This window comes from Hylobates moloch, unplaced genomic scaffold (assembly GCF_009828535.3).
Source record: "Hylobates moloch isolate HMO894 unplaced genomic scaffold, HMol_V3 SCAFFOLD_11, whole genome shotgun sequence".
Taxonomy (NCBI): Eukaryota; Metazoa; Chordata; class Mammalia; order Primates; family Hylobatidae; genus Hylobates; species Hylobates moloch.
In genome coordinates, this window is record NW_026652286.1 from 12,277,148 (window position 1) to 12,294,910 (window position 17,763).

At 45.9% G+C, this 17,763-nt stretch overlaps 2 protein-coding genes across 2 annotated transcripts in view; one reads left to right on the forward strand and one right to left on the reverse strand.

Moving 5' to 3' along the window:
• Nucleotides 1-4,256: 4,256 nt before the first annotated feature.
• Nucleotides 4,257-6,740, reverse strand: FJX1 (four-jointed box kinase 1). The gene has a single exon (XM_032166263.2). The coding sequence runs from the start codon at nt 6,480-6,482 to the stop codon at nt 5,169-5,171; it is 1,314 nt and encodes a 437-aa protein (XP_032022154.1). The 5' UTR covers nt 6,483-6,740; the 3' UTR covers nt 4,257-5,168.
• PAMR1 (peptidase domain containing associated with muscle regeneration 1) overlaps nt 6,201-17,763 on the forward strand; it is a 191,550-nt gene continuing 179,987 nt past the window's right edge. The window contains exon 1 of the mRNA XM_032166267.2: nt 6,201-6,228. The gene's annotated coding sequence lies outside the window, so the exon portion shown is untranslated. The remainder of the gene's footprint in view (nt 6,229-17,763) is intronic.

Sequence of the window (17,763 nt, forward strand, 5' to 3'; positions counted from 1 at the left end):
GAAAAATTTCCAAAGTGTCAAGAAGACAAATTCAAAATGGAAAGAAAGTTGGAAAGATAAATACAATGAGCATTCCTTTAGCTATATTTAGTGGAGTCCTGCAGAGAAAAAAATTCTAGTTAGGCAGCATTAAGACATAGTTTATTAATGCAGTTTCCCCCACAGCAGGACATAGAAAGAGAAACTGGTAAAACAGTCACATTTAAAAATTACGACTCCTACATCTGATCTTTATGAATACACAGAAGAGAAACTGTTCTCTTGAGTCGTCCTTGGGCCATATTGAGACAGAGATGCAAAAGATTATTATTATTACTTTTGCTTCAAAGCACTATTTGCTCATACATGGTTTGAACAGACTGAAAGTCACCTCCAATATTTAGGGAATTTTTCAAGTATTTATAGAAAGACGCTATGTAAGATTTTGAGCAGTTCTCCCAATGACATTTTGAAATAAAGCACTACAGTCTTTTGTTTTTAAAGAGTGTACAAAATTGAAGTCTGTTTGTATTGCCTTTGGGGAAATATTGTAGTAGGTAGTAATCTGGTTATAAATGGAATTTCCCCAGAATCTTAGAGCTGAAAGGGGGCTTACTGATGATCTAATCCAGTGTTTTGCATAGTGCAGCCTGTGCCCCACCAATGAGTTACGAAATCAATTTAGAGGGCCACAGTTAGCGTTAAGAAATAAAGGAGGAGGAGGAATAGAATAACATTGAATGAAAGAGAAAAAGTATGTTATACATACTGTTTTGTGAAATTTTTGTTTCAGTGGTATGAGCGTGTGTCTCTGTCTAACTGAAGTCACAATATAAAATATGTGTGTCTTACTGTGAGTTCTGGTCCAAAATATTGGAAATTATCAGCCTAATCAAATATCTTCCCATTGCAGGCAAGATAACTGAAGCCAGAGGGGGAAATGACTTTCTCAAGTCAGACAGTGTATCAGAAGTAGCCCAGGTCTCCTGTCTCTCAGTATCCTTTCCATTAGACTCTACTGCCTAAAATATGCTTGAAGGCGGATGTCAACCCTTGTCCTTTGATTTCCATACTGCCTTGGCAGCTGACATTCTATTCTCTTTTGGAGCATTTCCTATGCTCTGAATTCCCTTTTCGCCATCTCTAGCACTCCCACAGCCCTTCTACCACTTGGGATCAGCGATTTTGTGTGATGCAGGCTGGCGTGCGCAGGGGCAAAATATCAGCACTTAGGCTTGCATGATCCATGACTCATGGATAGCTCACGGTAGCTCAGAAGATTTGGAGTTGCACAGCTCACTTCTCCCTGGAGCTGATGGGCCACATGAGGAATAGAATTACAGCCTCCTTGTGAAAAAGAGGGAAGTACATATGACCACTCACTTAGAGGGCATGCTCAGAAACAAGACAGCTAGCTGACAGCTGTGGGCTCTGGGTAATTCCTGCCAGACTCAAGCACTCTAGCTGGTTTTACTGGGTCAAAACAGAAGCATGTAGACTGTGTTCTATAACTGCAGAGATAGAACAGGATTATGAAAGAGGATCGTGTCTGGAACCTAAGGTGCTTCTGTTTTTGAGTTAGAGGAGAAATGTTCTACCTCACCAATAAACTCTTATATTGCATTTGCTGTGTGCCAGGCACTATTCTGACAATATTATAAATATTTACTCATTTAATCCACATAATCAACCTCAAGGTCTTAGAGGACTCTCCTAGCTGCAATTGTAGGCAGAAGGTTGAGAAGCATTGAGCTGTGTTAAAATAATTTGTTTTTCTTTCTGATTCGAAGACAGGAGGGTGAGCACACTTAATAGAGTTTAGAACTATGTCACTGACAAAGCGAATTAATCAAAAGTCAAATCCAGGGAGAAAAGGTCAACTGCCTACTGTCTCTTGGCAGAAGGAATAGGGAAGAGGGTTGTTCTTGCAAAGATTGATCACTTCTTGAAGCTTTCCAGAAGTAGTGATGGATTTGCAATAAGCCATCTGCTTTTTTTTTAATTTTAATTTAAGCCACCCTCATATATTTGTAGTATAGCTGCCTTGGTGCCGAAGTCTGCTCGGGTCCTGAAATCATCCACTCAAACCCATGTGGGCCTGTGCCCTTGGCCTTATGAACCAGTGCCTTGCATAGTTCTAGAAGAGGGTCCTTAGTAAACCATTTGTTGAATCAATTTACTATCACATGTTTAAAACGGATACTGACCTTGGAAACAGCCAGATTTGGCTTTGACGATGGAAATTACTGAAAGTAAGAAGGGCAAAAGTTTTTTTTTTTTTTTTAAAAGAGGAATAAGAAGTGAGGTTTTTTGTTTTTGTTTTTGGAAGCACCTGTATGTGCTTGTATGCTTTATATGTTAACATTTAAATCCCACAATATTCTGATCGAATCTCCATTTCACAGATGAGGGAACTAAGTTAAATGACTCGCTGAAGGTAGGTAAGGAACAGAATTCAGAATATTGTCTGCCTGTAGAACCCATTACTCTTTCCAAATCATGCTGTGGTCTGAAAGTTTTTGTTGTTGTTGTTGTTGTTGTTCATTTGAGAAATGATTTGTCCCTAGCAGCATTCACTGACCATGGCGAAACTTTAATTGATCTTTCCATGCCACAGCCTACCTATTATCTATCAGGAACAGCAACAGTTAAAACCCATTCTGTAATTAAGTCTTGGTTCCATTAACAACTCCACCATGTAATTAAACTTATTTCTCGAACAAGCAGACACGGTTCACTAAAGAATCTGAGAAGAGCCATTTAAATTATGCTCAGTGTTTTGCTCTGGGTTAACCACCATCAAGTCTGGGCTTGGAACTGAAGTTTAGAAAGAATGTAGAGAATGCTGCTGGCCCAGAACTCACCAGTGCTGAATCTTCGTGGGATCCAGGATGTATTTCCTGTGCAATCTGTGAAACTTCTAACTTATTACTGCTCATTGTTTTCCTCCATGAATATATTGGGTAAAAGTGCAGGTTGCTGAATACTTGTCCTGTTCTTGGAACAGCCTCCATTAACTAAAGCAGCAAATCTAATAGTAAAATAATCACCAGAAATGGAAAATGTTTCTTTCCGAAAGGTGTAATTATGAGACGTATCCCATTAACAATGTCTTGAAAAAAGATAAATTTCCCATTATCAGTACATTCTATGGCTGTACTGTGCAAACACTTGACTTACACCACAGATAGTTTATGGACTATTTTTTTTTTAAGGCTGAGATAAGATTTGGCTTAGCAAAAGGCACTGAAAACATAAGGATGACATTAAATAGTTAAATTACACACTACGTTGTAATGCAGAGTGAGAAGGGGAACCCCCAGAGATTTAATAGCTTCCTGAGTCTATAAAACCCTAGGTTTACAAACGCAAGTCAAATAAAAACTATTAAAGTTGCAACCAAAAGTTGATTTGAGTTAAATGTCATTAAATAAAAAGAAGGTAACAAACAGGCAAGAACACTTGGACCCAGATACCAAAGAAAATGTCAAAATAAAACACCAAGGGCTGTAAAATAAAAATCAACCTCTTCCTCTTGAGTTAAAAATCCAAAAATAATTTGTTTGAAGTCCTGGAAAGGGTCCAAATGTCATACACAAAGTACTGTACGCCTTCATGGTCTCACACTGGCTGCTCTGAGGGGACCATGCACTTAGCACCCAGAAAACAGTACAACCTCTTCAGAGAACTGGATGAGTCCAGATGTTGGAGATTATGATCTTCTGAATCCATTGGAATTTATGCCAGGAGATTTAAGAGAAGAATTAATTTATGACTTTCTCTACCCGCTCCCAATGTGGGCTCAGCTTATCATCTGTACACGTTGCAAATGCACTGTAATTACAAGGCTGAAAATAATTTGCAACATGTGATCACTGTAGTTAAGTTTAAAAAGGGGGTGTTTGTCATATTTTAGTCCCCACATCTGGTTCTATCATATTTGCCAAATGATTAATATAGGAATATATTACAGTGAAATCCTTTCATATCAAAGTTTTATTTGCCAGGAAATAGAACACCTTCCTCCCATCTCTCTCCCCATCTCCCCCCACATTCTAGGCTAAACTCAAATTTCCAGCACCAAGATTCATCTGAGTGAGGACAGGGAGTCTGCTCTTATCTTTGTTCAATTCTGTAAGTTCCGTAGTCACAACTGGAATGGATATGCATCCTTTGTTTTAAAAGCACATCCACAAGAAAGAAAACCTAAATGTTATTCTGAAAGCAGATGGGGCATCAGAAACATCAAACAAGTTAAAACCACAGGAATTAAATTATAAATTTTAAACTCCCTTTTATTGAAATATAAGTTTGTTTAGTATATTTACACCACACTTTATGCACATATATACAGAGAAGGTAAATTCTGTAAAATAAAAAAGTTTTTCTTAATAAAAAATTAAAATCAAAATAAAGTGCATAAAACTGATTTTTTTTTTTTCCTTCTGGTGAACATCATCATTGTCAAAATTTTGGTCGGTTGCGAGAGGGAGGAAGAACTTCATTATTTGACTTAGTGCATACAGCTGACCCTGAATTTGTAGCCTTCAGGCCAAAATGACAAGAGGTCAGGAATGAGTCAGGCAAATTGTCAAGGTCTGCAGGGCTCCCCAGAGTCTGGAGGTCCTGCTCTCTTTGTCCTATCAGGAGCCGTCCCCCTGCTTGGAACAGTGATCTCACCATCGCGGCGCTGGAACAAAGGGAGAACACAGGAAGGGGGCTCCACCAGCCAATGTCACAGCCCTGCTCCGGGGCCACCAGCGCTGTGTTTGGTAGAAAATTGCAGAATTAGCTCAACGGCTCAAACGCAAGTTTTCCTTTTTCGGAAAGGGAATGAGGGGGGCCCAAGAATGGGGTGCATCTCCCACAGGGACAGCCACTTGGGGGCCAAACCCCAGTAGCCAGTTTCTTCGGATCCAATCCCCGTGCTGGCACAGGAAAGAATCCTTTTATAAGCTGGGTGGAGAGAATGTTACACTTCTCGCCTCGGTGAGTTCGTCCGCCCAGAACTTTGAAAGGAAACAGCGTGGGACTGAAAGAAAGGGGCAGGTGGGTAAAGAGCTGAAGTTTTTAGACACCTTTGCGGGTGGGCGTTGGCCGGCTGGTCTCCGACAGTGGCAGAGGCGACGGCCCTTCCCTCCATCATCCATACCGCAGCCCCAGGTCTCTCTCTTTTCCTCCCGGTGACACTAAGTCCCAGATCGGCGGCCGTACTTGGCCTTACAGTGCAAAATGTGCTTGGCGAGGAAGTCGAGGCGGCGCTGTAGCAGCTGAGCGTGGGGGTCGGCGAGCGCGGCCAGCTCGGGGAAGCGAGGCTCGTGGCGCCGGTAGAGGCGCAGCAGCCGGGCCGCGGCGTCCTGTCCGCGGTGCAGCTCCAGGACGCGCCGCGCGGTCCGCTCGCGGAACACGCACACTGACTGCAACAGCGGCTCGTTATACTTGTCCCACATGCCTGCCACCCGGTAGCCGTGCACCAAGCCCGCCTCATTGTCCAGAAAGACCAGCGCCCCGCCCGGACCGCGGTGCAGGTTGCTGGTGGCACGCTGCATGACGCGCGGGTCCCACTGCAGGCTGAAGAGGTTGCTTACGAGCCGGTCGAAGTTGGCCGTCAGGTAGTCGAAGAGGATTAAGTCGGTCCATTGTACTAGGTCCACCAGCTCCGCCTGGCTGAGGTTGGCCAACTCACCCCCTGCATCCCGGAGGGGGCGCAGACGACCGTCCTCCGAGCGCCAGGGCGCAGGCACCACCACGTCCGTGAGGTTGGGCAGCCAGCGTGTCAGGCTCACCACGCTGCCCTCGGTCCAGTGCGCAGCGCGCAGCTCCTCCTGCACCTGCGCCCACTGCGCGCCCCGAGCCTCCACCCGGGCCAGTGCCAGCGGCGGCACGTGGCGCTGGAGGCCCAGCAGGCGCGCCAGGTAGTAGGACAGGGCCTCGCCCTGAATCTGCTCCGGGTTGATGCCGTAGCGCACGCAGGCGCGGGTGCCGTCGGCAAAGCGGGCCAGTCGGTTGGAGCTGCGCCCGCAACCCCCGCGCTCCAGGGCCACCACCCGGGCGCCGCGAGCCGCCTCCAGCCACGCCGCCGCCTGGGCCTCCGAAAAGCCCCGGGGCACCTGCTCCTCCAGGCCGCGGCTCCAGAAGACGCCCCCGTGCACCGCGGCGCTCTCCTCCGGCCGGGGCTGCCTGGCTGGCACGTGCCACCTGCGCTCGCTCGGGGACTGCCGGGGCGGGCCGTCCGCGCCGGCCGCCAGGGTGAGTAGCGCCCGGAAAGTTTTCAGGGAGCCGCCGCGGGCGTCCCACGCCAGGGGCGGGGGCAGAGGGAAGCGAGGCGCGGGCGCGGGGCCGCCGCTCCAGGCCGGGCGCCGTGGGAGTCGGTCTTCGGGCGGCCGGGAGGCGGGCAGCTCGGTCCGCGGCGGCAGGAGCCCTCCCCACAGCGCCAGCAGCGAGCCCAGCGCCAGCAGCCAGAGCCCCGCGGTGGCGGCGGCGCCCCGCATCCTCCTGCCCATGCTCCCGCGGCTGTGCCCGTGCGCCGCCGCCGCTTCAAGCCGAGCCCAGGCACCCGGGTCCCGGCGGCGAGGCGGGCCCGGCAGTTTGTGGGCTCCGGGGCTTCGGGCGCTTCGGCCCCATCGCGGCCGCGGGGCGCTGCGGGGCTCTGTCCGGCGCTCCGCCTGGCGCTGGGAACTCGCGTCTCCGCCGCTTCCCAGCTGCTTTTGTATTTCGCTGTGAGACCCTCCGGTGGGCGCGATTCACAGGCGCCCGGACCACGTGGGAGCGAGGGGGACCCCCCTCCCCCTCCTCCGCCTCCGCTCCCCGCCCCCCGCTCCCCCGCCCCCTTCCTCTCCTCTTCCACTTAAAGCGGCGATGGCTCCTTCCGAGAGGGAGAGGCGGTCCCACACCCAGTCCGGGACTTAGGGGCCTGGAGGAAGCCGGACTGGCTGCGCCCGCGCCGGGGCGTAGGAGGGGGTGGCGCAGAGCCGGAGTCTGGGGCCTGGCGGGAGGGACGCGCCCTGGGCCCTCGCGGGGGTGTCGTGGTAGCGGGGTCCCTTCGCCTAGGCAGCGCAGGTCTCCTGCAAACTTCAGACAGATTTCCACCTCTCTCCGAGCTCCGCCAGGCTAGGATCAGGCAGGGTCCCTTCGCTTTCTCAGTTTCTGTCTGGGTGATTCACGCTGCTTTATGTAAATCCCTGGAAATGTCTCCGAGCCACAGAGGATGTGATTCCAGCGAAAAAGAGGAACCCTCTGTAGCCAACAACTTTGAACCGACACCCCCTTTTCCGAGCACGCACACCACCACCAATCAGTATTGGCCGCTCTGCCTTTCCCAAGGGACTCCCAGGGACTGAAGCCTCGCTGTGCACGTGCCCCTCGAACACCTAGGCCATCTCCCATTCATTCGTGCATCCATTCAACACAGCGACTGCCCCTTGGTTCTGGTTCTGCTCACCAGAAGCAAAATCCACAGATCCGGGTCCCAGTGCTGCTGGAGTTTACATTCCAGTGGGACTCTCAGGTTGCTAAGAGAGATTATAGCCATCTAACCTCGTGTTGGGGAGAGGGGAGTCAGGGACGACTTTTCGAAAGAAATGATACCGCTTTGTCCATGAGGAAACTGAGGCACAGAGAAGGGATGGATGTTGCTCAGGATTGCACAATTAGCAGTGACGAAGCTAAAAGTCAAACTCAGGTCTCCTGGCCGCATGCACTTGATTTTCCCTCCATTAGGAAAGATCAGTATTTTTTTTTTAAATCAAGTCAGCATTCTCAAGTTTGAAATTCACTGTCATTTGACCACTTTGTTCCCCAAATGTGATTTTTCAGTTAAAAGGATTTTTCAAATGAAAAGGAAAAAAACCTCAATCCCATACTGCATTTGGTTTACTGCTTTTATGATTTAAGGGAAAAAGAAATGGTGGTGGTGGCGGGGGAGGGAGGTGGTGAAGGAGCAAACAAAACAAAATGAACAACCTCTTCACCCCAACACATCTTCCAGCCACCTCTGGGTTACATTTACTAGGAAAACTCTTGGATGCCAGTCGGCCCTCCCTTACCTCTCTGTATCAGAATGAGTCCCAGATCCACACTGAGATTCCCAGGGTAGACACAAGATCAGGGGAATGGTGGAATCCACCTCTCAAAGGCCAGAGTCTGAAATCTGTTTCCTTACATGGTGTGTATCTTTTGTCTCCTTTCATCTTCCCGTCAGGTGCACATGGGGGTTTTCAACTGGACTACCTCATCAGCTGGCACCGATTATGTTTTATTCTCCAAAGAAAAAACGTTCTTTGGAGGGTGATAGAGCGTTCTTGGGTGATAAAGCAGACACTCTTATGTTTATGGCTGAGCAGAGGCATCAAAAAACAACATTGGGAGTATTCCAGCACTGACCCAGGATACAGTCAAGTGTTTTCACTGGTGTGGTTAAGTACATATTGGCTGAACTGTTGAATCTGTTCCCAACCACATGGTGGCTATATCATGCCATTTTATAACTCTTATCTGATAATGAGATTACTATGACTCCCATATGGTTACATCAAAATATATTAATCCATTCAAAGGTCTTGTTTTTTTGCCCTATGTAAGCCCCTCCTCATCTTTCCCTAGCAGGCAGGGACTATGTCTTATTAACTTTTTATTTCTTATACCACCTAACATAGTATATTACACTAAATAAGCACTCAATACATTTAATTTGTTTGTCTTTTGGTTTAACTTCTACTGGGATATATACGTATTGATTTGAAAGGCAGCCTCTTTCAGCGTGGGCAAACTATAAGCAAGATCGCCACCTAGTGGGCTTAAGTAGAGTATCATCTAATTGGAGAAAAGTATACATTTTTAACTGGATGATTAATTATTGAAGTTAAACTCGGAAGACTATTAAATGTCTACTGTGTACCAACCTATGTCCTAGAGGATATGGAGAAATCCAAAGTAGTTGGGGGTCTCTGTCTTTTTGGCTGCTAACAAAAGCTGTAAGTAACTACCATTGTAAACTTCCTGGGGAGTCTGTCTTGTCCATTGTTTTATGGCTGCCTGGTCACAATGCCTGGCACTTAGTGTGTGTTCAACAACAATTTGCTGAATACATCGTTAGAATGCTAACGAGATGAAGCTCTGCGAGTAGCATGTATTAAGTTTTTTTTTATTAAACACCCTACTACTAAATAATGCAAAACAATTTTGTCCAATGGTTGTGAGTTATTGTTCAGCTGATTAAAGAACACAAAATAAGAACTTCCACTAATTTTAAAAAGAAAAAATATTGTTGAGGGTTTTGCATAATAGATGTGAGGGGAAGCACATGATTTTAATTCTGGGAGGGCTGGCTTCAAATCCAGAGACTAGAAATCCTGGAATCTCCTGACCATATTGCTGGTACTGATGAAAAAAACCCAGACTTAAATAAATTGACTAAGATCATACACCTCATAAGATGGACTAATTTTATCATTGAGCAGCCCTTTGCCTATAGCCATAGGACTGAATGCATCATGTACCAGAACAGGATGCATTAATTGAAACTTTAACAAATTAATTGAAATGCAGAAATACAGAAAACCAAAGGAACAAACACTGCCTCTTCCTCAAAGTGGAATGCAGTTTTGGAATGGTATTTGATTATTTGAGACAGGGTTTAAAAACACGCCTCTGTTTAGCTGTTAGATGAAAATACTCCCATTCTCCTTTATTTTCTGGACAGAGGACACTCCCCTGCCACCTGTGGTCAAACCACTTTGGCTCTATGGGGTAGCATAGTTAATCACCATGTGTAACCTCAGTCACTTCTGCCCTCTGGCAGTTGCTTGGGGATGAGAAATCCATTTGCACCTTTATGACTTTCTTAATACTCCTTAGAATTTATCCCTGAGCCTGAACTTCCAATATCTTCAAACTTTTCCACAGTCCTGTTTGAAGAATGATCTGGTTCACGTAATGGTGCCTCCTGGGGGAAAGAGAGGAGGTGGAGTTGAGGGTTGGAAGCAGGGGAGGAGGCTTGGAATTGGAATATTTTCCAAGTCTGGCATTAGCGCTTTCTGGCTTGTTCCTTGGGCTAGTTATTTACTTTCTATGAGTTTCAGAACCTGCGAAATAAGTTAATGAATCCTTCCCAACTCACAGGGTTGTCATGCAGCTCAAGTGAAATATTAATAATAAGCACAGCATCAGCGGCAGCAAACACTTATTGAGCTCTTATTATGGGCTTGGTGTGGAGCTAAACCCTGCGTGTGCTTTATCTCATGAAACCCTCCCAACAAGTATTATTATCGCCACTTTACAGATGGGGAAGTGGAAGCTTAGCCAGTCACTGGAATGAGGTCATGCAGCAAGGAAGTGGCAGGGCTGAGATTCCAAAATGATGGGGACCAAACCTTTTGTAAATTATAAACTGCTAGGGAAATGTCAGGTGCAGAAATTATTACATTAAATCAAAATAGATTCAACTCAGATGAAATTTTGGTTTCATATGTTCTCTGGGGTTTGTTCCCAAGTGAAATGGTTAAGAATGTGAACTGTCAAGCAAGATTGTCTCGTTAAAACCCAGTCCTGCCACTTACCAGGCATGTGACCTTGGGTAAGTTACTTAACCCCTTTGTGCCTCGGTGTATATATCTGTAAAATGCAGTAAGAACAGTATTACTAGTATTACTAACAAAAATGATAACAATATACAATATCTCATGATTACTAGTAATTAATAGGAACAAATCTTATAGATTATTGTGATGATTAAATAAGTGCTTATATTTAAAGTGCTTAAAAGACCATCTAAGGCCGGGCGCGGTGGCTCACGCTTGTAATCCCAGCACTTTGGGAGGCCGAGGCGGGCGGATCATGAGGTCAGGAGATCGAGACCACGGTGAAACCCCGTCTCTACTAAAAATACAAAAAATAGCCGGGCGTGGTGGCGGGCGCCTGTAGTCCCAGCTACTTGGAGAGGCTGAGGCAGGAGAATGGCGTGAACCCGCGAGGCAGAGCTTGCAGTGAGCCGAGATCGTGCCACTGCACTCCAGCCTGGGTGACAGAGCGAGACTCCGTCTCAAAAAAAAAAAAAAAAAAAAAGACCATCTAAGTGTTCACTGTAGAATAGCTGTTGTTGTTCTTTTTCCTATTTCCTTTCTATTTCACCGTGTCATTGCCCAGATGGGGATGTCTTCCTTCTCTTGTTGCTGTCCTCCACCAAGCCACACTTGGTCTTGAGAGACCTAACACAGGTGGTGTTCCAGCTCAGTGCACCTGCTTTATGCCTGAAATGGTATCTTTCCTGATAATTTTGCAATGTTTCTTCCCCATGGAGCTGGACCACCTGGCTTCTACCAAGGTTCCCAGTGTAACTCTTGTTAAAAGCCCAGAGCCTCCAGCCAGCCTCGGGCAGACAGCTTCTGACTTCCTCTCACTACTCTGCCTCCTTCAATCCTGACCTTTTCTGGATCTCCTGAGTTATAAGCCCCTGGAAAAGACAGAAGCGTCCAAATGTACCCTTCTACGTGCTTCTGCCAAAAGGAAGAGAGGGGACATAAGATGTCAGAGATGAGTATAATATTCCATGAAAGTGGTATGACTCCTACATTGGCCACTGCTGTTTGACCCTGGGGAGTTTTCTAACCCTCTGGGCTATAATTTTATTATGTATGTATCTCTGTTATGGACTGAATGTTTGTGTTCCTCCCCGCACCATAAATTCACATGTTGAGATCATAACTCCCAATATGGTGGCATTAGGAGGTAGGGCCTTTGGGAGGTGATCAAATCGTGAGGGTAGAGCCCTCATAAATGAGATTAGTGTCCTTATAAAAGAGACCCCAGTAAGCTCTCCAGCTCTGTTTTCATCGTGTGAGGACCCAGAAAGAATACCGCTGCCTATGAGCCAGGAAGAGTAGCCTCACTAGACACCCAGTCTTCTGGCACCTTGATCCTGGACCTCCCAACATCTCTCTCTCTATATATATATATCTATATATTTATATATATCTATATAGATCGCTCGATCGATCTATCTATCTATCTATCTATCTATCTATCTATCTAAATTTTTTTTGAGGCAGAGTCTTGCTCTATCACCCAGGCTGGAGTACAGTGGCACAATCTCGGCTCACTGCAACCTACACCGATTTTCTCGCCTCAGCCAATTTTCTTGCCTCAGCCTCTCGAGTAGCTGGGATTACAGGTGTGTGCCACCACCATTATGTCCAGCTATTTTTTTTTTTTTTGTATTTTTGGTAGAGATGGGGTTTCTCCATGTTGCCCAGGCTAGTCTCAAACTCCTGGCCTCAAGTGATCCACCCGCTTTGGCCTCTCAGAGTGCTGGGATTACAGGTGTGAGCCCCTGCACCCGGCCAAGTGTTTGTTGTTTAAACTACCCCAGCCAATGGCGCTCTGTGATAGTAAGCCTGAACTAAGACATTCCCTCCTTCCCATCTTTTCTACCCCAGGGTACATTATATTTCTGCTTGAGGATCAGTTTCCTTTTCTTGGTATCTCTATTTGACTATAATCTGGGTCTTCCAAAAATTGCTTAACTGATCTCATTCTCACATTCTTGGCTGTCAAGGGTGGGTATATTGATGCCTGGTTCCAGATAAATCCTACTGGAGAGCTAGAAGGAGGTCAGGAAATAGAGTAGTCTTTGAATGCAATTAACCTATCTGCTTGAACAAGTCCCACTTTTAAGAACACATTGTGTTTCTGGAAAGAAAGTCATGGTTGACACGAACCTTGTAAATTGGGATGAGACACATTTTTACGATTCTCTTTATTCCACCTAGCTCTCTTTTGGACCCGCTTTGCAAAGGTTCCTGCAGACACTAGTGTTAAAGATTCGAATCTAAAGGTTGGAGCACTGGTGAATCAATTTAGTAAATTTTAGAGCAGTTGCCAACACATATTTCAGTCCTGGTTACAGAGTATGATGGTAAGAATTCTGGACTGGGCATTTGGAGACATGAATTTCTCTACTATAATTTAGTTCAACAGACATTTATTGCCCAAATGGTAAAGGCCAAAGGACTGAGGAATAAGTGATTGGGCATCAGATCTTCCTTCACACCTGCATCAGGGAACGTTTGTTGTCTTCTTTTCATCCTCCACCTTCCCTTCCTCCTTTTTGGCAGGTCTCCACCTTCATCCTCTGCCTTTAACCTTTAAGGGATGCTGAATCCTGATTGGGCTAAACCAGTCATGGTGCTTTCAATTCCTTGCAGTGACTGGTTAAGGCTTAGGCATGTGAGACCATTCTGGCCAGTGAACGTTATGGGGGAAGCCCAGTGGAAGGTTTCTGGAAAAGATGTCTGTACTCTTACAGAGACACAAGAAAGATATGGCACCTTTTCTGCATGGTTCAGGCTGGATGGGAGGCCTGGAACTCAGGAAATCATGTTAATGCAAGGGGAACTACGTTCACACAATCAGGAAGGCGGAGTAGAAAGATGGAAGGAACCTGGATCCTTGCTGATGTCACCAAGCCCCCAAGTTAATCAACTCGGAAATGTCCTTCCTCTAGACTTCCTGTGGTTTAAGCTACTCTGAGTTGGGGTTTCTGTTGTTTGCAGCCCAAAATCTCCTGAATGACATACCCTTTCACATAAGAGCTTATAAACTAAGGAAGGAGGCTGACTTATAAACAAACAGATCTCTTCCGTCACAACTGGGCTACTGGGAAAGTAGTATGATTTAATGTTTTGGAACATGTGCTCTGCAGCCAGGCTGAGTCTTGCACCTATGAGCTGTACCATCTTGGGAAAATCACTTAGCCTCTCTGGACCACTTGACTCATCTGTAGAATGGAGATGGTAACTGTACCTGCCTCATTATTGTATGGATGAGATGTACCTTAAGCACTTAGAAAGGACTCAATAAATATCAATCGCTGTAGCTGTTATGGAAATAGAAAGCACACGCAGGAGCATAGGATAGGGAGTGACCGAGTCTGCCAGGGAAGTGCAGGAAGGCTTCACCAAGGAGGTAGGTGTTAAGATGAGTCTTGAAGGGGAAGTGGAGGATTACAGGTGGGGTGGGAGATTCAGCCAAGTAGAGGGAACAGTGTGTGAGCTCAACAGCCATGTGCCCACAGGCAGATTACCACATCTTTCAGGAGCTCAATTTCTTTGTCCTTGAAAGCCCTTGAGTGTGTTGAATTAGCTTAATCTTCTTTTGGCAAAAGAAGTAAATCTCAGGCCCCCTCCCTAGATTGAGAGGCACCTCATTAGAGACCCTCCATGGCCCCTTCATCAATAACCTATGACTGTTGGTCTCAACCCACCCTGAAAAAATTCACTCAACAAACACTCCCACTAAAATAGGTGACTCTCGTTCTTCTTTGTTGATTTCTGTTCTTCGTTGCCGCCCAGAGATTTATCCAGTGCACAATTAGTGATTCTGTGCCTCCTCAGCTTTCCAAGGCCCCACATATCTCATCAGTCAGATAGATGCTGAAGCTTAATTAAGCTTGTAAAGCTTTCTGATTTCCTCAGATGAAAGGTAGTTCATAAGTACCAGGTTTTATTCTGGTGGCTCCTGCCAAGGGTTATTATAAATAGGACTTAGTGCGACGTGGCTAAGCTCTTAGGGTGATAATGTGTCAAGACCAATCGAAGCTGCCGAAAGCAGAGATATTATCATAATGGTTCCATCATAGGCGGTGGGTGTTAATGGAAGTAGCTGTGAAAAAAAGAAAGTACTTCAGCCAGCAAAGCCCAGATCGAGATGGCTGCAAGTGAAATATCGGCTGCTCATGGGATCTCCATCATAATCATTAACCATATTAGCCTTGGAGCCATTCTTCTGCCATCCCTCCTAGACCAGGCTCACGCTCAAATAAAAAATGGATGCTTTAACTCCAAATGAAAATATATTCCTTTGCTGCTTTTTAAAATCCATTTACATTAAAATGATGGCCAGCAGGTAAGTAATTTATAACTGGGGGCTTACTGTAGTGCAGAAAAGTGGCTTCGGAATAGTGAGCCACCTAAGTGGGAGACCAAGAGACTTCCAGATCCAGGAAAAGCCATTGCTGCTGGACTGAAAAAATGGCTGGCAAGAGTAGGAAAAGGCAAGGGATAACTTACAGACACTCACTGATGGGGAAGAGTGAGCGTAGAGGTAGTTTGATATTTCCACAATCAGGTGAGTGAAAAAACAGAAGTTCTTAGGTAATGCAGCCCTGGTTAAGAATGTGTTAGCTTCCAGGGCCCTAGCTTTGGTTGCCTAAAATCAGCTTTTTGCATTCCATAGGCAGACAATATCATTTGATGATGTTGGTGATGGCAGTGATGGTGATGATCATGATGATAATAATGATGTACCCTGTTGTCAGTTGAAGCCACCTGCTTTTTTGAGATTCAGTTAGACTTAGCCTAAATTCCTATTTGTATTCCTGTTGTATGGTCTCGGTTGTAGGGAGGTTCAAAGACTTTCCCCTATTCCTGAGAGTCCCTGGAGCTTTATGCCTCAAACTTGTCTCTGTGTCCACTTCCTGCTTTCACAGTTGTGACTTTGGCTCCAACACACATCAGCATGGGTGTGAAGTTCAGTGCCTTAACTACCGCTCCGCCTGCATTTGGACCAAGATATCATGAGTTCATTGACTTTCCTGAAGATTTGGTGGGGCTCGCTGAGGAGAGGTTGCGGCACTGCGCAGGGTCTTCATCCATGCAGCTGTCTTCTCTTTCCTTTCTCTCTCCCTCCCGTGTGGGGAAACAGGTGAAACTTTTCCTTTTACATCATGTAAATCAGGGCTACTCCCATTCAGGATCCATTCAGGATCTCAGCTTCTAGTTCAGGTCAAGGTTTTTCTAGGGATCAAACTGGGGAGTCCCTGAAGGGATTTCTGGTAGACACAATTTAACGTTTTCAGCAAACTTTCTACACATCAGGCAGTGTGCTGAGAGTTTTCCATGCACTTAATCTTTAAGATCCCTCTATAGCACCCCAAGATCTCATTTTCCCATTTCATTCATGGGAAAAAGGAGCATCATTAGAGCAAGCCTCAGACCAGGAGACTTCTGCTATTGGGTAAAAGAGGAACCCCAACTCTTGTCTACCAAAAAACCAAGGTTATGTTAACTACAGTGCCACTTGGCCTCCTGGGGCTGAGAAACACTGGTGAGTTAGCAAAGGGGAGTCTTACAGGGGAATTGTCTCTCTCCTTGGTACCTGCACGTCATCTTTCTCAAGGCTGTTTGATACAGGTACTACCTGCATCCTCATCTCTGCTGAATGATTGAGCCCAAGCCCATTTACTGGGAGGTACGTTGCAGTACAGAAAGCTCCACAGGGTTAATACCTTATTGAGTGGGATGTGATTGATCCAGAAAGAGGAGGGTTGGCCTGGCAATCCTGGAAATGGCACTGTCTCTGTCTGGGGAGCAGATCAGCCTGGACAAGAATGGCAATGCAAGAACACCTGCTGTCATTTCTCCTCCGGTTTTGCCCCTCCCATGAGCAAACTCTGAGATTGCCCCAGGGAAGATGCCTCTGTGGGGCTGGGTGTGTTTGTTACACACCACACATTGAGACTTGATGCTGAATGTCTCGTTCCCTTTCATTTCACCTGAAGAATAAAAGAAGAAAGAAACCTCAAAGGCCATTTCTTGCTGCTTGAGTTTAAAAAATGGCTACATTTTACAATCTTGGCCTGAGGAATAGCAGGACAAAAGCTGAGGAATAACAGTGGTTATTATCTAGCTCCTTGCAGTTTGGCTGAGCAGTTTCACATGCTGATCTCATTGGGTTTTCAAAACAACCTGCTAGGGAGGGGTAGTAAGGCAGGGGTTAGTTACTGTTCCTACTGACGAAGAAGAAAGCTGAGCTTCAGAGAGTTGCATGATGAGCCCTAGGTTCTCAGCTAGTTCCTGACACACCAAGAATATGAATGCACTTTACCTGAGTTTCACCTCAGAGGTTTTACAGGACACTCCCTCTTTGCCCAGTGCGACTCACATCTGCAGATCCTATTTCTATCTCATGTTTTCCACATAGTTACAGGTGCATGTTACCTGTATGTTACAATGGCTGCTAAAACTCCAGTAATGAGGACAGAAAAAAGAAACCAAGGATTGCTAAAATGCTAGAATATTTAGACACTCCTCTCCCATTCCATGGTGCTTTCTCTCTCTTTTTTGAGATAGAGTCTTGCTCTGTCACCCAGGCTGGAGTGCAGTGGTGTGATCTCGGCTTACTGCAACCTCCATTTCCTGGGTTTAAGTGATTGTCATGCCTCAGCCACCGAAGTAGCTGGGACTACAGACATGCACCACCACACCCTGCTAATGTTTGTATTTTTTTTTTTTTTTGGTAGAAACAGGGTTTCACCATGTTGGCCAGGCTGGTCTTGAACTCCTGGCCTCAAGTGACCTGCCTGCGTTGGACTGTTCTATCTCTGTTACTAGCACTTATGAAAGAAAGGAAGTGGGGAAGGAAAATGAGCAAGAATAGTTAAGGAAAAGAGAGAGAGATTATTTTTAAATACTTTTCTCTGCTTACCTGTTTCGATAAGCAGAAGAGCTAACCAAAGAAGTCATAGAAAGAAGTGCAGGTAATCACTGATTATTGACTTATTTGCTGAGTGAAATTTTTTGGGGGGAAAAAGATTATACAACAACTCTGAGATAGCTAACAGGAAATGGTAACAAGCAAAAAGCTTCCTCCTGTTTTTCTGCTCCTGTGCACGATACCCCCGCTCACTCAGGGCAAAATCAAGTCAGCAGATCAAAGCATGGTATTAAATTTTGCTCTGTCTTCATCTCTCCCCATTGGGAGGGCCATTTAGTTAGGGGTGACAACAGGTCT

Bases quoted from the DNA above. Each gene is read 5' to 3' on its own strand.
- FJX1 (XM_032166263.2), bottom strand. From the start codon at position 6,482: ATGGGCAGGAGGATGCGGGGCGCCGCCGCCACCGCGGGGCTCTGGCTG.